This window comes from Eurosta solidaginis, chromosome 1, assembly GCF_040869045.1.
Source record: "Eurosta solidaginis isolate ZX-2024a chromosome 1, ASM4086904v1, whole genome shotgun sequence".
Classification (NCBI taxonomy): Eukaryota; Metazoa; Arthropoda; class Insecta; order Diptera; family Tephritidae; genus Eurosta; species Eurosta solidaginis.
The window spans coordinates 281,051,266-281,076,596 of record NC_090319.1 but is presented as its reverse complement, the minus strand read 5'-3'; the positions used below and the strand labels follow the sequence as shown (position 1 = coordinate 281,076,596).

The window sequence follows — 25,331 nt, the reverse complement described above, 5'->3', positions numbered from 1 at the left end:
CTCTGAATAAACCGTTGGCAGTATGCTACCACCCGTAGTAAACGTAGCCATGTTGATGTTCTATTTATAAGTTTGTCCAAAGTATGAACTTCGTTTTCAGCATAAAGGACTATGCCTGGGTGCTTTTTACGTTGTTCGGCGGTGACGCAAGTGTCATTAGATGTGATCTTCTTGCTGCTGGTTGGCCATTCCCTTCGAGGCAAGGATAGCCACGACGGTCCGTTCCACCAAAGTGGGTGGCGACTCAGTTCAGATGGAAGTACCCCTCGCGATGCGCAATCAGCAGGGTTTTCAGCAGACCATACATGTTGCCAATTTTTCCGTGGGCAGACATCTAATATCTCTGCAGTTCGGTTGCACACGAAAGGAGTCCATTTACGGGGTGGTGATGAGAGCCAGTGTAGAACGATTTCCGAATCGCTCCAACACCAGATATCAGAAATTTGTATGCTGAGAGACGAATTAATAGATGTTATCAACTTAGTTAGCAAATGGGCAGCGCTTAATTCAAGGCGTGGGACTGATAGGGGTTTCAATGGGGCAACCCTTGTTTTTGAGGCAATTAGGTTTACAACGTAATAACCATCACCTAATTTGAACCTTCTATAAACTGCTGCTGCGTATGCAGACGATGAAGCATCTGCGAATCCGTGTATTTCAACGGAGACACTGGGTACGGCTACTTGACGTGGAATCTTGACATTAGCGAGAAAATGTAACTCGGACATCATTTTCTTCCAGCGTTCGCTCAAGGTTGGAGGTAGAGTATCATCCCAGTCTACCCCTTGACACCATGTTTCTTGTAGAAAGATTTTAAAGAGCACCACGCTAGGTGAGATTATGCCCAGTGGATCAAAGATTTTGGCTGTAGTCGATAGCACGTGGCGTTTCGTAGGCTCTTTGTATGACTCCTGAGGCATTTTAATTGATATCTGGAATTCGTCTGTGTCAGGACTCCACTGTAGTCCTAGTAGTTTAATGCAAAAGTTATGTGGTTCAGCAGCAATATCAACGGGCTTATGTTCACATAGCTCTGTGGGTAGCGTTTCCAATAAAGGTTTGCAATTCGAACACCATTTTTGCAACTTAAAATTTGCACAATTTAGGAGATCTATAAGTTCTGATTTAAGTTCAAGAAGCTCATCAACTGTATTGCATCCGGTAGCTACATCGTCAACATAGGTATCATGTAGAATTACACGCGCTGCTTGTGGATAAATAGTTTTATGGTCCTCTGCTAGTTGCTTAAGCACACGCACGGCGAGAAATGGCGACGACGCCAACCCATATGTCACCGTGAGTAGCCGGTAATATTCGATTGGTGACAACTCATCTTCACGCCAGGCTATACGCTGAAAGTTAGTGTCCGGCTTTGATATCAAAATTCCGCGAAACATTTTTTCAATGTCGGCGGAGAAAACGTAACGATGCTGACGAAAACGAACACAAACTCCAAACAAGTCGCGCTGAATTGGCGGGCCAATATGTAATCGCTCGTTGAGTGAGTACCCACTAGAATCTTTGCAAGATAAATCAAATACGACTCGACATTTTGTGGTGGAACTCTCCGGCTTAAGAACCACGTGGTGAACCAGATAAAAGCACTTCGATGGATCGCAGTCAATCTCGTGGGGCGCATAAGCGAGTCATATGGCCAAGTGATATATACTCACGCATAAACTGAATGTATTGCGATTTTAGCAAGGTATCTCGTTTGAACCGGCGTTCCATGTGTTTTAATCTGGTTACAGCTTGCTGCAGCGTCGATGATATTACTGGAATCTTATCCTTGAAGGGATAACTTACTACGTAGGTACCGTCAGTTCGACGGGTGTGTGTGCGGACAAAGTGGTCCTCTGCTGGGTCTGCTCGGTCGATCTTTTCAGGGGGAGGTTGGACTTCTTCCACCTCCATAAATGATCGAAACAGGGTATCAAAATTAATAGTCGCGTGATGAGTGGCAACATTTAGATTACTTTGATGGTTTAATAAATACGCTCCCGCTACCACCCAGCCGAACACGCTGTTTATCAAAATAGGCATATCAGACCCGAGTTGTTTTTGCTCACCAGTATAAATGCTCCACAGTTGATCAGAGCCAATCAGTATATCAATAGGAGCTGATTCCGCAAATGTAGGGTCAGCGAGTGGGAGTTTCGCAATTGAATTCCACAATGTTGAAGGTACATTCACGGTCTGAACAGGAATTTGCGAAGTAAGCTTACTTAAAACAAAGGCGTTGATATTAAGGGTCGCATCGCTTACTTTAGAGTGTATAGTAAAGTTAACTCGACCTCGTGTTACACCAGCATTACACGCTGCTAAACCCGAAACTGATACGCGACCATTACTGCGGGACAGACCGACGCGTTGTACAAACGCTTCTGACGCAAAGGTTATTGTTGACCCTGAGTCGAGCAATATCCGGCAAACTAATTTATTGCCCCATTTATCTTCAACCGCAGCGGTAACTGTTGGAAGAAATGTATGAGGTAGGGGAGAAATACTCGAGGTTAGAGTTGTTCCAGCGTATTTTGATGTTGGCAAATGCGAGCATTGAGTGGTGACAGCAGATGCGGTTTCTTGTTGGTTCGATGAGGGTAAAGAAGAAGACGAGATAGCGTACCGCTCATCGTGCAAAAGTGTATGGTGACGTTAATTACATTTTTTGCAGATATGCTTCGATTGACATGAACCAACGGAATGCGAAGGTGCTAAGCAGCTGAAGCATAGCTTTTGCTTTTGTACAGTTGCTCGACGTGTAGATGGTGACAACTGTTTGAATTTAGTGCATTGCCAAAGCGTATGCTTGTCCTTGCAGATTATACATTGTTTATTTTTAGTATCATGGGCATTTGCCAACAAAGCGACGCGACGAATGTGTGCCGAGCGAGAAGTTAAGCAAGCTTCAAATGAGTCACAGCGATGAGAAAGAAAGTCTATAAACTCCGCGAACGTTTTTTCACTCTTGTTATCGCATATGTCTGCCCACTTCTTCCGAGTTTCTTCGTCTAATTAATTTAGCATAAGTTGGATAAGCCAAGGGTCACGAGATGTAACATTCAATGCGTCCAGGCGTCTGATAGCCTGATCTGCCCCATCAACTATCTGCCGAAGAACCGCTATGTTGTTCGAAGTATGAGTGGGCAACGACAGAAACGATTGCACAAGTGACTTAATTATGAGCGGTTTGCGCTCATATCGTTTGACCAAACGGTCCCATGCCTGCTCATAATTATTTTAAGCAACACTAATATGTTTTATGGTGGCTAAGGCATCGCCTTCCAAATATGAAACTAAATATTGAAATTTATGTGTAAGACTGAGCCCAGGTTTATTTCCAACTGCGCTAAGAAATAAGTCACGAAAAGTAATCCAATCTTCATACCTTCCGTTGAACTTAGGTAATTGAATTTTTGCTAAACGAACATTTTGGTCATAACGACTCGCGGAAAATGTTTCCAAAAATGACGCTTGTTGTGTTGCTAGACGCTCAATTACGTCATCTTCCCTAAAGGTCGATGCTTGATTCGTTGATGCCAAGTTAGAAAGTTGGGTGTGCAAGAGGGAGTGCGTTTGAAAATGCTTTTCCTCTGTTACTTCCACATCTTCGATAGGGTCGACAAAGTTTTCTTCTGCAGAATATGCATACAGCTCTTGACTTATGCGCACGAAATCGTTATAAGCAGCTTCCAACTTTTCTAATCGGTATACCAGCTCTTCTCGTGTAAGAGTTTGGCCTTGTTGCTTGGCAGCCTTATAAGCACGGTCTATAGTTAACTTAGCCCAAGCTCGATTACGCTGGAGCAGCTCCATTACAGTGCTGGCTTAAGCGTACAAAATTTTTACGACCGACCGAAAGAAATTCACGAGCACTAATTCTATTATCCGGCTCGAAGGACCAGAAATTTTATGGTTCAGAACCAACCAGCTTTGGGCGCGAATTACTTACGGTGTTGATGTTAACCAAGAAAAAGTGCACAACGTTTTTCTTAAAGGCGGACGAATCGATCTCTTTATTTGTTTAAGTTGTACTGACTATGGTGTAATTTTACTGATGCTAGGCGAACCTGTTTAAGCAGTTACAAATATGTGTACATGAAATGGACTGTATGATAATATTCTTAACTGTTAACAAAGACAATAGATATACATATATTTGCATTCATATGTGCGCTTACGGTATGGGTAAAGTGGATGACTGGAAGTAAAGGGTGTGCCGTTTCGAAGTTTAGCAACCTCAACTAACGGGTGTCTCATTTCTCAACAGTACTACTTCCGAAAAATAGTTGAATTAAGCTTACTTGAATAAGTATAACCCGTTTGTAGTTGTCATCTTTAATTTTAAAATTTTTCTTGTTAATTTATTTTCAGTCAATACATACTTAAATAAGCATCAGCTTAGCGCTAAAGAGAAAGGTGTTCATTTAAATAAATTCACACCATCGACTTAACGCAGCAGACAACTTTCCCAGCCGGTAGAGAATGAAATGCATTTAAAAATAAAAATAAAATAAGAAGAAGAGGAATAAAAGTTTGTGTAAAAAGATAGTTGAAATATTTAACAGCAACTGCAAAAGAGATTCTTAGCAACAATTTTCATAGCCGCAAGGGAATTTAAGCTGTTAAGAGAAGAAATAAAATGACGAGCAAGAAGAGGAGTAGTAAAAAAAGATAACCAAAAAATAACATTCAATTAGAAAACTAAATAAAGTGAATAAATGCAGCATAAGAAAAAGTTATAATAAACTGGCAGCGCAGCACTACAATGTAACAACAAAAATGAAGAAGTAAGAAAGAAAATAAAGAAAAAAAAAGTACAAAACAAAAAAAAAAAAACAAATTGAGCAAATAAAAAAAAAAATTAGCAATAAATAACAACTCCAACAACCTATGAACATATTTAACAAATAACACCAATAACAACATCATAACTAACTAAAACATAAGCACCCAGTGTAGTTTGTGTTTTAATTTAAGTACAACAATTTAGGTGCTAACTATTTTCAATTTAATTTTCTTGCATCCCACCCCAACACAGTACATATGTAATATTATGTCAAGCGGACGTAGTGCACGTCTACCTCCCACACCTGCTGCTGCTGCCGCTGTCAGCTCAACCAATACAACAACAGCTTTGAATAAACCACCACGTAGCATTTACCATACACTGCCCGAACCGAATAGCAACAATGTGCTGCCACCAAATACATATGGTCACCATAGTAATAAAACCAATAGCAATAGCAACAATGTTATGGTGGGTGGTGGAGGTGTTGGCGGTTTGGTTGGTATGGGTGCGAATAATGGTGGTAACGGCATTGCTGGCATATCAATGATGAGCGGCATGATGACGACGGGGAGTGCGAGTTTAACAAGTGGCATGAATATGTCGGCGTATACAAACGTGATTGGCATTTGTGGTGGTGGTGGTGGTGGTAGTGTTGGTAATAATAGTATAAGAACAATTGATGCAGCCACTGAGGGCATACCATGTGAAACAATCGATGCATTGGGTCCCGAATTGGCTGTGGCTACATCACAAGTGTTGGAGAATTTATCAGATGCGGAGCGTAAAATGATAATCGAAGTATTGAATCGAGATGACAATGTGCGGCAGCGTGATGCGACGCGTATAATGTGAGTACGATTAAATGTAAAAAATTTATATTCAATTTGTCCACCGCATTATTATATTATCTTAGTTTATTACGGTACTGAGTATCTATAAGAAATTATGTAGTTCTTCATGCATTTGTTTGCTTTAGCAGAGGCACCAAACAAATATTGCATATACGACATGGTGTACGTGCTGGCTACATTTCGGTATAGCTGGCACTTGGGCACTAAATGCGAAAGATTTTTAAGCTGAGAAAAATCTCTTCAAGAGAATGAAATTTTCGGTCAAAAGAAGAAAAACATTTCGTAAAAGCACAGAAAAAGAATAACAATAGAACCTAAATCAAAAATCAATAGGCTCTATCGATAGTGAAATAAACGGTAAATTTTATCGAAAAAATCTGGAGCCTCAACAGAATGGTGCACAGTAATCATACCCCAAGGGCAAGTTCACGCAATCAGCTCTGAATTTTATAACCTAAAAGTAAAATAACTGAATTCGGCCTATGAACCTCGGCTAACCGAAGGGTACTAAGCAGTTAAAACCATCTGTTTTTCTGCATAAAAGTGCATAATGCAAAATTCAAACACAGGTAACTGCACCCTACATCTTTTCCAAGTGTATTTTAGTAAAGCTCAAATGATTATCAGAAAAGTGTGAATGTATTTCAGAAAATCACAAATGTATTTCAAATACATAAATTGTGTTTCTGAATCACCAACTTTATTTTAGAAAAGTTAAAGTGTATTTGGGAAAAATCCAACCATATTTCAGATTTTAGAAATCTATTCCAGAAAACCTCAAATGTATTTCAGAACTGTGAAATGTATTTCAGAAAAACTCAAATGTATTTCAGAAAGTCGTTGATATTTTATGAAAATCCTTCAAAAATTGCATTTTAGTTGAAATAAAATATTATCCAAGTTAAAAGGATAACAAAAGAATTAAATACATTTGAAAAAATGCACATTCCTACTAACATGTCGCGTTATCTCGAATCATCCATGAACAGTTGTGAAATGCTGTATAGCGCGAGAACAATCAGTTGTTGCAATTCGTGTGTTTACTTTATCGAATATCCTCTTCTACACATACTACACCTTTTCAAACTGTTTCTCAAAAATAAAAATCAATTGTGTTTTAGAAAATGCAAACCGTAGTTCAGATATTTCAATTGTTTTTCAGAAAATTTCAATTTCATTTCAGAAAAGGTCAAATGTATTTACCAGAAAAAGCCAGCGGTATTTTAGATTTTACATATGTACGTATTTTAGAAAACATCAACTTTATTTGAGAAATCGGCAAATGTTTTTTCAGAAATGGAAAAATATATCAGAAAGAGCCAAATGTGTTTCAGAAAAGATGAAGTGTATTTCCGAAAATCTCAAATATTTTTCAGAAATCAAACAAGTCCTTAAGGGAAGAAACATTCTTGTAGAAAAATCAAATTTCAATAAATTCAAGCAAAAATTAATTTTTTAATTAGTCGTGCTGTGAAAAAATGAATAATTTTTATTAAAATTAAATTGGATGCTAGCTATCTGGAACTCTCCGTTGAGAAAACGGTGATATAAGCACATCAAGTGTGCTTCCGATAGAAATGCATCGTGGCTCATTCAGAAAGAGTTCAACAATTTTTAATGAAGGGGGCGAGAGATTTACTAAGTCATTGTATGCGAAAAATTGCCCACCGTGCCATGATGAGTTATAGGAATTATCTTATAACAAATCAGCATATCCTTTAGGGGAGTTTACTCCTCAATGCTTAATCCAATTAAATATTCATGACAAATATAAAATCATTGCTAAAGACGTATATGACACTTCCTAACATGAATTAACCATAAGTTTTTAAAGAAGTTTGTAGTATGAGTAGAAGAGATTATACGGAAAAGGAAAAACACGCCCTGCAAAATCTGATTGTAATGTTGACTTATACTGAAATACATTTGGCTTTTTCTAAAATACTTTTCCCTTTTCTGCAATGCTTTTGGGTTTTTCTGAAATACATTTGGAAAATCTCCAAACACGTTTTATTTTGTTTGAAATTAATTTGAGCTTTTCTGAAATAAAATTGGGTTTTATGAAATGCATTTGTTCTTTCCCGAAATAAAGTTAGACAGGTGTAGAAACGTCATTAACTGTTTATGTTTCATTCATACTAGGAAGTGTCTACGAATGATTTTATATTTATAATATTTTATATTTCATGAATATTAATTTGGATTGAGCATTGAGGAGTACCCCAGGGGGTTTCTGATCTGTTGTAATAAACTTTCTATAACTCACCATGATACGGCGGGCGCTTTATCGCATCCAATGACTGAGTACATCTGTCAAAACGTTGCCTAACGTCATCCCCTTTAATATAAGTTCTTGAATTCTTTGATCTACTTATATCACCGTTATCTTAAAGAAGGCAAGAGTTCCAAGCACCACTTTAAATTTTTATAAAAATATTTCACTTTTTCACAGCACGACTCATTATCAAAAATTAAGTTTTTCAGAATTTACTGAAATTTGAGTTTTGTGCACGAATGTTTCTTCCCTAAAATACTTTGTTTTCTGAAAAATATTTCGGATTTTCGGAAATACATTTCAGCTTTTCTGATATATATTTGGCTTTTTCCGAAATATTTCTTCCATCTTCTGAAATGCATTTCCGAGTTTCTGAAATATATTTGATATTTTCATTTATTAAATTTTAATGAGCTCGAGGCAGTTTAAAAAATTGAAACACAGTTTAAACTTTTATATTTCAATTTTATTTGGTCGATATTTCGATCTCATTCTGAGATCATCCTCAGGAAACAATTGAATATGTTTTACCGACTGGTAAAACATATTCAATTGTTTCCTGAGGATGATCTCAGAATGAGATCGAAATATCGACCAAATAAAATTGAAATATAAAAATTTAAACTGTGTTTCAATTTTTTAAACTGCCTCGAGCTCATTAAAATTTAATAAATTATAATATTTGAAGGCAAATAAAAATATATTTTTAAAATTTGATATTTTCTGAAAATCTTTTGACAATTTTTGTTTGTAAAATCTAAATCTACATTTGACTTTTGCTGAAATAAATTTAAGACTTTCTGAAAAACAATTGGAATACCTGAAATACAATTTGCTTTTTCTGAAATACGTTTTCACTTTTCTGATATCACTGGTCGACGGCCAAAATTTACCAGAGACGCTGTTATGAAATTCGTATGTAAACCCACCCCCTGATTTCGAAAATCGAGTTCATTTTTGATTCTATGATACCGTTTTTGAGATATTTGCAGTTTACCGTTATTCGAAAAAAACAAAAAGATGGCTCCCTTTAATTACATATATCTCACAAATGGGTCAAGCAATTGCAAAATTTACAGAATCGGAAAGACGATAACATTTGCTATAAATGTATCATACATTGTTTTTTGCCCAACCAGATAGTTTTCAAGATATTAGCTTATCATTTCCAATTTTTTTTTTTTTTTTTTATGAAAAAATATGAAAAAAATTACTTTTTGCGAGGGCAGCATTCCCAAAACACAACTTTTTTTCCAGATGTTTTTTCTGTGCGTAAAGCTCTGTTTAATTAGAAAAAAGATAAGCTATCATCGAAGAAAATCGATGCAAAACTACGTAAGTTATAAGCATGGTATAAAGAAGAGTGAAATATCTAGCTATGCTCTGTTTCTATTTAGTTAAAAGTTCAATTTATGAATGAAATTACCAATATTTTTAACTTTTTTTTTAAATTTATTTATGTATGTATGTATACTATATTCTAACAATCTTTATCTTAATTTGATTTTACTATGTAGTCGAAATAATTATGTGTTCTACTTTGAGGCTTATTCAGTTTAGGATCGGTTTCTCTTATGAGAAACCAGCAGTAATCACCCATCATTGCGACGTCCCAGAATCCTTGATATCGATTCTCAGATAGTTTCATTGGCTGATGAAATCTTTCGCCATGATCGTCACTTTCGTCGCCAAGATTTGCCGGAAAAAAGCTCAAAAGTGAGTGCAGAAAGTGAATTTTTAAAGAGATATTTACGCTTGGAAAGAAAATATTAGTTAGGCAAACAAGTTATAGAATTTTGGGAAATTAATTTTAATAAGCCTTTACTATTTACCCATTTTCGCATAACTATTGATTAAGTCGTTCACTATCTGCTCGTAGTTAGGGCTTTTGTATCTACCGAGAAAAGAAGCAACGACCTTTTCAAAGGATTCCCACGCTGCTGCCTCAACTGATGAGAGTAGTCCTTTGAATTGATTATTGTTGATCAACTTTTTTATTTGTGGTCCAACAAAAATACCTTCCTTTATCTTGTTTTCAAATAGTCGAATGCTTCGCCTTCTTTGTCTAAAGTTTTTAATGAGACCGAGCTTGATATGTAAGGGTGGAAGTATGATTTTCTGTTTTTTGACAAGAAGGGTATATTTGATGTTATTCACAGCGACGGTAAACTCGACTCTTTCCGGCCAATTCTTTCTGACGTAGTGGTCCTTAGAGGAAGCAGCAGTGCTTGGTGTAGCCACTTTGTAGACCGCATGGAATTGCAGCGACTTTGAGATCAGAACATATTTTCCAATCATACTCTTCATATTTGATATATTTGAGTAGTTTTTGCATTTTCTCGTAGGTATCTACTGCATGTGCGATCGGGATAGAAGGCTTTTTGTTACCAATATGCAATAATACAGCCTTCAAACTCAGTTTATTGCTGTCTATGAACAATCGCCACTCTTTTGAATCATATGTTTGACCAAACTCTTTGAATAAACCAGGAATGTCGTTGCAGTAGCATATACTGTCTTTCTTGGTATAGTGTTTGGAAAATGGTTCGTAGCGAGTTCCACAATATATCACCTTAACATCGGATGACACAAATTTAAATTGTTGCATAGGAGAAGTGTGGATCTCGGCCTTTTCCTTGGATAGTTCCAAATCTCTTATCCAATCATTAAGTTGTGCTTGTGACAGAACGTTTCTCTCGTTTCCCATGCGAAATTCAGCACAATTTGATTCCCCGCACTCAGATATTACTGTTGACAATGGAACTGGATCCGCAACTGCCGTTGAATGTAGTAATGGCAATGTCACTGTAGGTGCGCTGGCATAGGTTACTCTTCTTGATCTTCCAACGCCAAGTACTTTTGTTTGACAAATATAACACTCTATTGAATGGCAAGTAGGTTCTCTCCATATCATTGGTGTATAAAATTTTATTTGTTGTTCTGATTCCGACTGAATCAATTCTACTCGACACGATGTACACAAAATGTTCGGTGTCCATGGTTTTTCAGCATTTTTAGGCTCAATGCCAAAATACTTGGAGTATAAAGTTTTGATATGATCTGAGAACACTCGTCGTCGCCTTATGATAATATATTGGTCACACATGAAACAGAACATATCTGGATCGTTATTAAACTCAAATTCTCGCGTCCTTTTACTCATTTTATTTTTTTTAATAAATCACGGTTTTGAAATTTGACTTATGAACTGAACTATCTCCGGTGAGCCTTGCAGATGTTATGAAGTTTCAAGGCGCATTAACTCATATTTATACTCGGAACAAGAATAAAATTGAAAAAATCAAATCTTACCTAGACAGAAAGGTTCCTTTTTATACGAAGCCGGGTAAAGAAAATACTACTTGCTTTAGATGTAGGCTTTAAAAATTTTCTGTGTCTTATAATTTTGAAAATCTACCTGCCTACTTACCCATAAGTGACGGAAATACATGTTTATAACTACATGCCCACAGCAGGTTTCGAAACCAACCACTCTTCCTTTCGATGCAACCACTCTACCTAGTATAAAACAATTCGAGTATTAAAAGTACTATTTGATTTATTTAAAGAATAAATATTATCATTGCTATGGTGTTATTCGTTTATCCGGATAATATCCCATTTGCACTTTATACCTTTTATATATGTCTGTATACATACATTGAAGTTGCGCAACCTGGGTATTTTTATTTGATCGCTTATAACTTACGTAGTTTTACATCGATTTTCTTCGATGGTAGCTTATCTTTTTTCCAATTAAACAGAGCTTTACGTAAAGAAGAAATATCTGGAAAAAAATTTGTGGTTTTGGAATGCTGCCCTCGCAAAAAGTAATTTTTGTCATATTTTTTCATAAAAAAAAACAAAAATCTGAAATGATAAGCTAATATCTCGAAAACTATCTGGTCGAGCAAAAAATTATGTATGACACATTTATAGAAAATTTTATCGTCTTTCCGATTCTGTAAACTAGTTTGCAATTGCTTGATCCCTTCGTGAGATATACGTAATTAAAGGGAGCCATCTTTTTGGTTTTTTTCGAATAACGGTAAATTGCAAATATCTCAAAAACGGTACCATAGAATCAAAAATGAACTCAATCTTCGAAATCAGGGGGTGATTTTACATACGAATTTCATAACGGCGTTTCTGGTAAAGAGAAAAAGTTGGAATTCGTGGTCCAGTGTATTCATTAGGACATTTCTGAAATACAATTGTTTTTTTCTGAAAAACAATTGGAAAAGCCATAAATACGGGGGATAGAACAGGATCTGTACGAAGAATTGCACTGCAGATGGCACAAAGCTAAAACCGGCGTGTAACCACAATAGATTTGACAAGGGGTGACGAAAAATCGCATGAATTCAATAATGAGAAACCCCTTACCTTATTAAGTTCGTGTATTGCTCTTGATGAAATGGGACCAAGTGCAAGAAGTTTAATGATAGATGGTAGTAGTACGAATGTGCATTTGTCTCGCATAATTTCCGTTACACACAAGAAAAAACAATTTTTTTTTTTGCTTGAATACAACTTAATATCAAATCATACACATAATTAAATATTAAGTACCTAATATTTTTCATGAATCAGCTATACATATTTCAACACCATTATTATTATTTTTTCTTGCTACTGAAGCCAACCAGCTTTCATATTTTATGGGCTGTACATAAATTTTCCATTTGTTTCAAAAATCATTTTCTATTTCATACTCAAATTTCAATTTATCAATGACAAGCAAGATCAGAGTTGGGAAAGAGTTTTCAAATTAAACACACAACCCCCACTTGCTTACTTATGTAGCTACGTCTAACCTGATAATAAAGACAGTGAGGGGGCGGTAACATTAATACAATATTGATCATTTTCTTACGTTTTGTCAAGATTGAAGGATTTGAAAACAAACAAATTCATTTTTGTATGATTTTTAATAATCGGGGATTGCCCATATTGCTTTTTTTAAATGTATGAAAACATTAATTTGAAGCAATTTTTTAATTTTATAATTTATTTAATAATTTGGGAAAAATTTAAACAACGTGACATCAGGACGGACAAGGCGACAGCTGTTTCGATTATACCTTGTAAATCTCTTCAAAGCCTTTTCTCCCGGGAGTGGGAGTCGAACTCGCACCCCTACGATAGTTGAAATGGTTGTAAACGCATTCAGCTACGTCATGCCTGTTGTGAAGTCTTTCCCAATTGCCTTCTTTTTGCATATTTTAATCTTTTACACATTGCATACTTCGTATGCAATTATGTGTTAAAGCTATGCTTGGTACGGCGGTTTTCAAAGAAACTTTGGTTTTGTTGCTGTTTTTCGTTCTATTTATAGAACTACAACGAATTAACCAATTTTGTCTGTTTGTATGATTTTTAATAATCGGGGATTGCCCATATTGCTTTTTTTAAATGTATGAAAACATTAATTTGAAGCAATTTTTTAATTTTATAATTTATTTAATAATTTGGGAAAAATTTAAACGTGACATCATTTAAATGTATGAAAACATTAATTTGAAGCAATTTTTTAATTTTATAATTTATTTAATAATTTGGGAAAAATTTAAACAACGTGACATCATTTAAATTTTTCCCAAATTATTAAATAAATTATAAAATTAAAAAATTGCTTCAAATTAATGTTTTCATACATTTAAAAAAAGCAATATGGGCAATCCCCGATTATTAAAAATCATACAAACAGACAAAATTGGTTAATTCGTTGTAGTTCTATAAATAGAACGAAAAACAGCAACAAAACCAAAGTTTCTTTGAAAACCGCCGTACCAAGCATAGCTTTAACACATAATTGCATACGAAGTATGCAATGTGTAAAAGATTAAAATATGCAAAAAGAAGGCAATTGGGAAAGACTTCACAACAGGCATGACGTAGCTGAATGCGTTTACAACCATTTCAACTATCGTAGGGGTGCGAGTTCGACTCCCACTCCCGGGAGAAAAGGCTTTGAAGAGATTTACAAGGTATAATCGAAACAGCTGTCGCCTTGTCCGTCCTGATGTCACGTTGTTTAAATTTTTCCCAAATTATTAAATAAATTCATTTTTAATGGAAATGATATTAAAAAGAAAAATAAATAAGTACCAGCATATTTGATTCACAATAATTTTCCATGATACAGCCCAAACATGAACTATAGCAATCCCTGCGTTACAGCAGCGTGCACGAAAATAGCATAGGCAATTTTTATCGAACTTCGTCAATGGAATTATGTTTTTTATTATTTTTTTATAAATAAATAAAAAAATCTGTATAAATTTTGTAAATAGAACTATGCAAACCAATATGGGAAACGTTTTCGAAAAAATTTGAAAATTCGAGAAAATTTCGAAATTTTTACTCAGTGTTTTCTGAATTTTTTTAAGCAAGCAGTTTTGTAGCCCAATTTATTTTAGTCTTACAAGTTTCCACTTATGGGTCTCTTAAAATTCGTATTGGTTTTTGACAAGCTGTTTTCCGAAGGCTGTTTCAGATTTTCTTCAATACATAGTTTTGCTTTTTATATGGAACAAAATCTGAAACATCATACAGAAAAAACTGGCAAAAATCAGTGCCAATTTCAAGAGACCTATGCCTATACTTCTTTGGACTAAAATTGATTGGGCTACAACACTGCATACACAAAAAACTCAAAAACTTTTAGATTTCAGTTCAAAAGTTCATAGAAATGGTTTTTAAATTATCCAAAATAAAAAAGAAGAATTTAATTCATGGTATAAGAAATTTAAGGTGAATTCATTTAAAATGTTTGACGGAAGCAGAAGTCTATTTGTTTGTTTCCATTACGACTAACCTTGTCGTGTTAGGTACTTTGAAAAATTTAAGTTTTTTTTTTTTAATTTTTTGTGGAAGTTTTACTTCTTTGTTCCGCGGACTTCTAAGAACAGCAAAGAACATTATCTTATAATAAAATAGAAGATGTTAAAACATACATAATAAAACCAAAACTGGGCACGAATTTAGTAGGAAGACTAAAAGCACAAACACCCTTGGCAACCACCACAGCAAAAGGGATCATCAGAGCGGCGACAAAATAAGTTAGTTGTAAGAAAATAATATTTGTAAAAGTTAGTTCTAATTCTGACATTGAGTAATAAAGGAGCCATAGCTCCCAATAAAAACATTTTTTTTTCACCTAAATAACCTTTAGTAATTTAACTGGCGCCCGAGCAGGAACCAGCGCGAGTGTCGGAAAGTAGTAGTGCCTGAAAATCAAAAAGTAAGGCCACGCGAGTGACGTATATAAAAAAAAAAAAAAAAACGCTAAAAGTGCCTGAAAAATAACAAGTAAGGCCACGCGTCTACAGCGGCACCGGGAAGTGGAATAAGCAGTACGACCGAGGTACCCAAGTACCAGGAGGGAAAAGGACGAACACCGAAGCGGCGAAAACCCCACATCCAGCGTTGGACATGATACTAGCGTAAGATTAAATAGTAATAAGTAAATAATTGAAAACAAAAATAATAATAACAATTGAAAAAAAGAGAAAAAGAAATTATTATGAAAAGTATATCTAATTGTGCTTTGTGAAAGAAAAGAAAAATTAAAAGAGAAATTAGTATACAAATCCATAAAATCAAAGATAAAAATTTACACAGAAATCATTGCGAGAAAGTAAATTGAGTTGCGCTTGTGAAACAAAAAAGAAAAAGGAATTATTGTGAAAAGTAAATTTAATTTCTTTTTGTGAAAGAAAAATTAACGAGAAATTAGGAAACAAATCCATAAAATCTAAAGAAAATATTATACAGAAATCATTGTGAAAAGTAAACAGAGTTGTAGAATTCAGGACGACCAGGGGAATTCAGCTCCTGGAGAAAAAGTGTCGACAGAATACTAAAAGCATATGAATCTTTGAAAGACACACCTAAATATTTCGCCATACTACATACAATCAGACACAAAATTGTCGGCGATGCCGACACGGCTCTCGAATCCTATAGTACTCCACTAGATTGGATGCATATTAGAAAGTGCCTTATGATGCACTATTTCGACAAGAGAGATATTGGTACTTTAGAATACCAAATGACCACACTGGCCCAGCGCCACGATGATATCTCTACCTTCTATCAGAAGGTCTATCAACATCTTTCACTAATCCTTGACAAAATTTCCTGTCTCGACTTGGGCGAAGAGTCCATCAGAGCCATGACAAACTCCTACAGAGAGAAAGCTCTGGATACGTTTATTCGCGGGCTTAATGGAGACCTACCCCGTCTCCTCAGTATCCGTGAACCATCCATCCTGCCACAGGCATTGCACCTGTGTCGAAAACTTGATAACATGTCCTTCCGAATGAACCACGCGAACACTGTGAATAGATCAATTATCAACGGGCCGCCACGACTACCACGAAATACCACAAATTATAACAATAACAGACCCTTCTATCCCGAGCTGACTTATTCCTTAGCACCAAAACCTAGTTTTGCACCGAGGTTGCAACAGTTTAATCGACAACCAAATAGGTACCCAAATAATCCATTCATTCCACAGACAAATCGTCCTAGCAACTACAATTACCCCGGATATGACCAAGGATTCCACACGGGATACTACGGCCAAACCAATTATCCCCAGTATAACCCAAATTTCCGTTCGAACCCAACAGGATACAACAATCAAAATAATTACTCCAATAATAACAGAAATAATCTACCACCAAAACCACCAGTACCAATGGATGTAGACCAGTCCATACATTCCAGGCAGGTCAACTATCAAAACCGGCCGCAGAATAACCAAAACAACTACGCGCAGAAGCGTCCCCTTTCTACCCAACATACTTACGCACCAAATAAAATGCAAAGAACTTTTTACGCCAATACGGACTACACTAAACCGGATGAATGCTACGATCAGGTAGATCCTCACCACATCTACGAGGATAATCCCGTCCTAACTAATTATGGAAATGAAAATCAACCAGACCACATACCAAAAAGTAACCTTAATTTAATCACAAACAACAATCCGGCCCTGAACGGGCAGGATTGCACCGAACTAGATACTATTCATTTTTTAGACTAACTCCATCTTCACTCCCCTATTACGAGTTCATTGCTAGGAGCGGAGATGGACTAGACTTTCTAATAGATACCGGCTCGAATAAAAATTACATACAATCCTCGAGGATAAGAAATCCAATTCATAATGAGCATACTTTTAAAGTTAACTCTGTCGCAGGAGACATAGAGATCACTCACCACACGTACGTGGATATTTTCGGACACGGCGTAGGCAAAATTAAATTTTTCATTTTACCAACATTAAACTCCTTTCACGGAATAATAGGTAACGACACGCTCGAACAACTGCAAGCAACAATCCACACTGATAAAAATATGATGACAATTTTCGAAAATATAGTTATCCCTCTAAAACAAAGGGTGTCACAAGAAGTGAATAATGTAGGAATAAAAATACCACACCCTTCTGCCGAAATTCAATCAAAAATTAATGGCATAATTGGGAAATGTCCCAATCTGTTCTCGGATCCCGACGAAAAACTAACATATACTACTTTAGTGAAGGGCGAAATCCGCACTACCAGCGACACACCCGTATATTCCAAGCCTTATCCTTATCCAATGGCGCTTAAAGAGGAAATAGAAAGGCAAATAGAGGAACTCCTAGATAACGGGATAATTAGGAGATCAAAATCCCCCTATAACTCACCAGTCTGGATAGTCGACAAAAAGTTGGACGCCTCTGGTAAAAAGAAATACCGGATGGTGATCGACTATCGAAAGCTCAATTCAATTACAATCCCCGATAAGTACCCTATACCAGAAATAAATGAGGTTCTTGCAAACCTCGGAAATAATTCACTATTTACCGTTGTTGATCTTAAAAGCGGATTTCATCAGATTCCACTTCGTGAGTCCGATATCGAGAAAACGGCATTTTCCGTAAACAACGGAAAGTACGAATTTCTCCGATTGCCATTTGGGCTTAAGAATGCCCCTTCCACATTTCAACGGGCACTGGATGATATCCTCCGGCAACATATCGGTGTAAGATGTTACGTCTACATCGATGATGTAATAATATTTGGGAAAAACGAAGAGGAACACTTAAAAAATATTGAATTAGTGTTCAGAACCCTAGAGAGAGCAAACATGAAAATACAGCTAGACAAGTGTGAGTTTGCCAAACAGGAAGTACAATTCCTGGGGTACGTTGTTACCTCTGAAGGAATAAAAACAAACCCAAAAAAGGTAGAAGCCATAGTTAATATGCCTCCTCCTAAAAATCTTAAGGAACTTCGTTCGTTCCTTGGCATGGCAGGCTATTATAGAAGATTTATTCAGGACTTTGCCAAGATCGCCAAGCCACTTACGGCCATTTTGCGAGGCGAATTTGGATATATTTCCAAAAACGCATCAAGGAAGCGATTCATTACCCTAGATCAGGAAGCATTAAATGCATTCGACAAAATAAAAAACACACTTACTTCACCGGACATCGTTCTGTCCCATCCGAATTTTGAAAAGGACTTCGAACTGACCACGGACGCATCCGACTTCGCAATAGGCGCCGTACTATCACAAAATAAAAAACCCGTAACATACATATCCAGAACCCTCAACAAAACTGAAGAATCTTATGCAACCAATGAGAAGGAGATGCTGGCCATTATATGGTTCTTAAGCTCCTTAAGGAACTACTTGTACGGGTCAAGAAAAGTAAATATATTTACCGACCACTAACCGCTTACATACGCTTTAAGTACAAAGAATACGAATAGCAAAATGAAACGATGGAAAGCAATCCTGGAGGAATATAATTACGAACTGAAGTATAAACCAGGGTACTCCAACGTGGTCGCAGACGCCTTATCAAGGATACCTCCCCAAATAAACTCCCTCACTCCCACAATCCACAGTGACGAGAGCTCAAGCCATAACCTCATACCATGTACAGAGGCCCCAATAAACGTTTTTAAAAATCAAATATTTTTCAAGCAAGACGAAACATCTTCATATCAATTTAAAATAATATTTCCAACAATCCATCGTCACATAATTACAGAACCCCAATATGACGATCAAATTCTCACTACGCACCTAAAACGATACCTTAACCCCTCCGTCATCAACGGAATCAACACAGATGAAAGGACAATGGGCATGATCCAAAACATCTATCCACTACATTTTAGTAACTATAAGATACGCTATACCCAAAAATTAGTTGACGACATCACCAACGAACAGGACCAGGAAAACACCATTTTAGATATCCATAAACGCGCACACAGAAATGCAGTTGAAAACAAAGCACATATTCTGGAAAAAAGCTATTTCCCAGGAATGCTCAGCAAAATAAAAAGAATTGTAACTAATTGCACAACTTGCAAAGAAAATAAATACGAACGCCAATCGAACCAACCCAAAATTGGCGAGACGCCACTACCCACATATCCCGGACACACGGTCCACATAGACATTTTTTTAACAGAAGGTAAAGTAATTATGACTGCCCTGGACAAATTTACGAAATACGCACAAACAAGGAAGCTTTCAAGCAGGGCAATAGTAGACGTTAGAGGTCCTTTAAGAGACTTGATTTTCTATTTCGGAGTGCCAAAACTGATTGTAATCGACAACGAACCTTCATTGAATTCTAGTTCAATTAAATTTATGATGACGGACGAGTTGGGAATAGAAGTTTTTACAACACCACCATACAAAAGCCAGGCAAACGGGCAAGTAGAAAGGTTCCATTCTACTCTGGTGGAAATAATGCGTTGCCTCAAAGAGAATGGAGGACACAGGAACTTTGACGAGCTCCTAGAAAGAGCTGTGTCGGAATACAATCATACTATCTATTCTGTGACTAAAAAGAAGCCAGTAGATTTATATTTCGGTAGAAACGTTACGTTTACTCCAGAAGACATAGAAAGAAGTAGGCAAAGTAACTTAGAGAAACTGGCACTTGAGCAGAGAAAGGACATAGAATACCACAACAGAAAGAAACATAACGTAAAATCATATTTACTAGGTCAAATCATTTACGTCAAGAAAAACAGGAGGTTAGGGACTAAATTAAGTAAGCCATATACTAAGGAAATAGTTAAGGAGGATTGAAATAGTACAGTAATTACCGAAAAAGGACAAATAGTACACAAAAGTAGGATACGCAACTAATTAAACGATGTGTAAAACTTCTTCTTTGCAGATTTTTCATACCGCTCTGCCTAGCAGAGGTACAAATACTCGACTACTCTAACTCCCAACTTGTAACAATAGAAAAAGGAACAGCCAAACTACAGACCGGAACATTTAGAATAATACACGAAATCGACATTGACAAACACAACGAAATCCCGGAGCATATAGAACTGAAAACACAAGCAGAAGAACTCTATAAAAATCCCAATTACCCCTTCTTACCCCTTCTCATATCACAAATTAAGGCTCATCTAAATAATCTAAAAATAGAAGGAAGATCGAAAAGGTCACTAAATTTCATAGGTAGTGCGTGGAAATGGATCGCAGGAAATCCAGACCACGAGGATCATGAAATAGTTTTAAATAAATTAAATAACGTCCTTGAAAATAATAACAATCAGGTTATTATTAACAAAATAACAATAAAAAGATAAATGAAATTACAAATATTACAAACAATATTACCAGGGAATTGCAAAATGACAAAAGCAGGGAAATAGAAGCATTTTTGAAATTGAAATACAAATTAGAAATTTTAAAGGAAGAAATCATAAATATAGCATTTGCTATTCATTGGGCGAAATCCAATATAGTAAACTCATATATTATGTCAAGTGAAGAAGTAAACATTGCCAAACAGATTTTCGAAAAAGATAATATTCCGTTTATAAATTTGGATGAAGCTTTAGAATTTTCACAAATTAAAATAGCAACAAATGGCAAAATTATAATTTATATCATAAGTCTACCCACGGTAGAAGAACACACTTGTAAAACAATAGACATTAGAGCAATAAAGAAAAACAATAAGATTAATAAAATAAATTTCGAATCAATACTTACCTGTGAAAGAAACCTTTATGGCATACAAAAAGAATGTAAACAATACAACTCAATTCAAATATGTTCAAAAAATAATTTGTTAGATTTAAGTAGGGACTATTGTATAAGTAATCTCCTAAACAGCCGCTTGCCGAACTGCACAGTGACCAACAGTCAACACATACCGGAAGTTGAAGCACTCTCAACAGACATCCTATTTTTGAACGACTTTAAAGGAGAAATCGTAATAAACGAAGAAACTACATCCCTTAACGGCACATTTATAATACACTACAACAACGCTACAATTATAATCAACGGGAAAAATTTTCCAATACAGAAAAGCGCACAAGCAAGCCCCTACCCGCTGTACTTCAACCATTTTCAGAATCAAATACAACCGAAGAAATATAGTCCCTAAAAATGCTAAAGCAGATAAACATAAATAACACGAAACTAATAGAATACACAAAATCTGCAAATCATTTCAACTATGCCACTAATATCAGTATCGCACTGGTAGCTATAATCATTATTATATCCATTACAAGGTCAAGATTACCCCTAAAAAAGGTTAACCAGCAGCAGCCCATCGAACTGACAGAGGCTGCAATAGAGGGGCTAAATCAAATATTTCAAAAACCCAGCACCTCAAACGCGGACGTTTGAATTTAAGGGGGGGAGCTGTTAGCACGACGCACGCCAAATAGTAAAGCAAGAAGACGCTTGTTGCACAAGCTGGTAAACAAAATTCCATAACGAAACATAACACCACGAAAATAACTAAGAATGCAGCAAGCGGTGAGAAATGCATCGTCAACATTTCAACCAAGTCATAACATCACGAAAATAAGCAGAAATGCAGCAAGCGGTGGGAAGCGCATCGTCAGCGAACTCACAAAGCGGTAACAGCAGCGCAGTCGGTAGAGCGGCGACAAAATAAGTTAGTTGTAAGAAAAAAAAATTTGTAAAAGTTAGTTCTAATCCTGACATTGAGTAATAAAGGAGCCATAGCTTCCAATAAAAACATTTTTTTTCAACTAAATAAACTTTAGTAATTTAAATTATATGCGGTTGAGCCATCTGCACAGTGTAGTTCCTGCCTCGGACGATGCCACTTTACTAGATGCTCAACAAGGGAAGAGATTTTGCCGCAACAAATAGATAACAGGACATTCTTCACTGTGAAGGGTAACGATCCCACGTGTGTGGAAGAAAACTTTTAAAGCTAAGCAGAGTCACTCTTGCCAAAAAATGCTACTCTGGACGAGGTAGGCAATTGAAAAGCTAAGTCCTCTCTCGGCAAACGAAATTCATACTCTACAAGTTACTTATCGTATCAAACCTAGTAAATGGTGCAGAAGCTTGGACCATGACAACATCAGATGCAGTGGCTCTGACCATGTTCAAGAAATAAGTTCTTCGAAAGATTTACGGACCTCTACGCGCTCCCTAAAGAAGACTTAATGATGACTGTTCAAGCTTTACGCAGATATCAACATGGTCCAGGGAATCAAACGCAGCGGCTGAGCAATGTTATGCGAATAAAGGTTGACGCTCCAGCTAAGAAAGTATTTTTATCGGAACCCGCCAATTCAAGCAGAGGAAGAGGGCGGTCCCCAGGTGAAAAATGATTAAAATCCCTTGGTGCGACCAATTGGTGCCAACTAACATAATAAAGAAACAACTGGATTGGCTTCTTGGACGGCCATAACCGTTTAAGAGGTTAAGCGCCAATTAATTAAGTAAATAAGACAGACATTTTAAAAGTCAGCAAAGGGCTCAGCAACTGCATTAGTTTGCATGCGATTCTAACCCAGCATCTTACCACAAACCCATACTCCTCTTGCTGGAACCATAAGCCGATTTCATAACATCTAAATACCGCAATTTCGGCAAGAGAACGTGACCTTGCCGACCTCAAATCAAGATATGAGAAAATTTATAAAAGTATCAAAATGGAACGATACTAGTATACATACCATCACAAGTTTTTCTTCATAATGAAAATTCATTCAAAAATGTCTCTATTTTATTACTTGGCAGCGGACAGCTTTTGTCCAAAAACAACCGGACAAAGTGGTAGAAACATCTAAAGAACTGTAACCTCTCTGCCGATGTTGGTAAGCTATGGTCAACCGTAGGGCCCTTCTCACACTCAAATCTTGCGAAGCGCAATGAGAAAATATAATTCGTCTTTGGTTATAACTTTGCTGTTAGATGTGAAGAAATGTGCGAGTACTTTCTAGATGGCACGCGACGAGCACATAAACATAAACCCAGCGCGTTTCCCAAAAATATCACCGCTATTGAGGTTGAAGACACCCTTCAAACCAGTAGTTCTGGATTGCCCTACCAATGCTCAGTTACCTGGCGCTTATCTTCAACTTGTCTCTGTCCATCTTTATGATCCCTGAAAAATAGATAACGTCGTTGGTCGTATCGCTACTAAAAAAATTAGAACCAAGAAGACACATATCGCCTGATGTCCCTTCCGTCGCCAGCTGCCAAAAAACTAGAAGCCGTCCTCCCTCTCATTTCTGGCAAGCTTTTAACCGCCGACTGCTCATAAAAGGGATTGAGGGGAACTTGAAAAATATATTTTTATTTTCTCTAACAATAATTATTTAATTTTTTTTCTGCCATGAACATCACTTTACGAACCAAAATTAATGCATTGATATACACTCCGGTAGCATGAAATGTCAACACTCCAGCTTAAGTAAAACGGTTAAGATGCCTACGTCAAGGAGTGGTTTTACCTCGAGGCGTATCGCAGGGGGGTAAAAGTTCAGACCACCCTATGGAGACTCGAAAAATAAAAGTGATTTTTCTTTCTATCTAATACCTGAAATAGATATCACTACGGTCGGAGATATCACATACAAAATTTGGTTACCATTGGAAAGGCCTAAGGCGTGTCGCAGGGGGCTGAAAGTCCAGATTAACCGATGGAGGCTCAAAAAAAGTGAATAATTTGTTTTTATTGAGTGTTTTTATGTTATAAATTTCAAGTTATAAATAAAATAACAATAAATTCATGTTCGTTCATTTTACATCATAATTAAACAATAAATTTCTAAATAACCAATGGTTGTGATAAAGATTGCTTTGTAGCGTTTGGGTAACGGCATAAACTAATCGAGATAGATATAAAATGATCTGTGTGAAAAAACAAATTCATTTAGCCATATCCGTCCGTCCATCCGCCCGTCCGTCCGTCTGTAAACACGATAACTTGAGTAGATTTTGAGGTATCTTGATGAAGTTTGGTATGTAGGTTCCTGGTTCTTAGATCGCTATTTAAAATGAAGGAAATCGGACTACAACCACGCCCACTATTTCGATATCGAAAATTTCGAAAAACCGAAAAAGTGCGATAATTCATTACCAAAGACGGATAAAGCGATGAAGCTTGGTAGGTGCGTTGACCTTATGACGCAAAATAGAAAATTAGAAAAATTTTGGACAATGGGCGTTGCATCGCCCACTTTTAAAAGAAAGCAATTTAAAAGTTTCGCAAGCTGTAATTTGGCAGTCGTTGAAGATATCATGATGAAATTTGGTAGGCACGTTACTCCTATTACTATATGTGTGCTAAATAAAAATTAGCGAAATCGGATAATGAACACGCCCACTTTAAAAAAAAAAGTAAAAGTAAATTATGTCAGCATTCGACTCCAGTAATGATATGGTGCAACAAAATACAAAAATAAAAGAAAATTACTAAATGGGCGTAACTCCGCGCTTTTTCATTTAATTCGTCTAGAATACTTTTAATGCCATAAGTCGAACAAAAATTTACCAATCCTTGTTAAATTTGGTAGGGACATATATTCTATGACGGTAACTGTTTTCTGTGAAAATGGGCGAAATCGGTTGAAGCCAGGCCCAGTTTTTATACAAAGTCGACGGTCTGTCCTTCCGCTCGGCCGTTAAGACGATAACTTGCGCAAAAAACGATATATCGTAACTAAACTGAGTTCACGTACTTATCTGAACTCACTTTATCTTGGTATAAAATATGGCCGAAATCCGACTATGACCACGCCCACGTTTCCGATATCGAAAATTACGAAAAATTAAATTCGCTTCCCAAGGCAGTCGGTTCTATGTACCGGAGCGACTCGGGATTTTTCCCGACCAAGGACTGTCATTTCAGTGTGACCCCATTTAATTTGTTTCGTCCCTCCCACAAATTGTCATCCTCCCAGCAGCTCCTTGCAGCAGGACTGCTACATATTCTCTTACTCCGGGAAGGTATCGAACCCAATCCGGGTCCGTCTCCTGACCCCGGTCCTGAGAAATGGTTTTGCTGCATTTGCCAGAAAAGCATCTTTTTAGGACGGTCATACTCTGTTCAGTGTGTCTCGTGCAAGGGATG

At 36.6% G+C, this 25,331-nt stretch overlaps 1 protein-coding gene and 1 long non-coding RNA gene across 20 annotated transcripts in view; one reads left to right on the top strand and one right to left on the bottom strand.

Annotated features, from left to right (window-relative positions):
* Positions 1 to 25,331, top strand: part of LOC137237381 (uncharacterized) — a 617,434-nt gene that overhangs the window by 252,855 nt on the left and 339,248 nt on the right. For all 18 annotated transcript variants that reach the window (XR_010948928.1, XM_067760951.1, XM_067760943.1 and 15 more), the window contains one exon: positions 4,375 to 5,640. Coding sequence is in view for 17 of the 18 variants with exons in the window: in XM_067760951.1 (XP_067617052.1) it covers positions 5,057 to 5,640 (584 nt within the window). In the remaining variant the exon portion in view is untranslated. The remainder of the gene's footprint in view (positions 1 to 4,374; positions 5,641 to 25,331) is intronic.
* The window catches only part of LOC137237383 (uncharacterized), a 253,773-nt gene that overhangs the window by 127,307 nt on the left and 101,135 nt on the right, over positions 1 to 25,331 (bottom strand). The gene's annotated exons all lie outside the window — the stretch shown is intronic.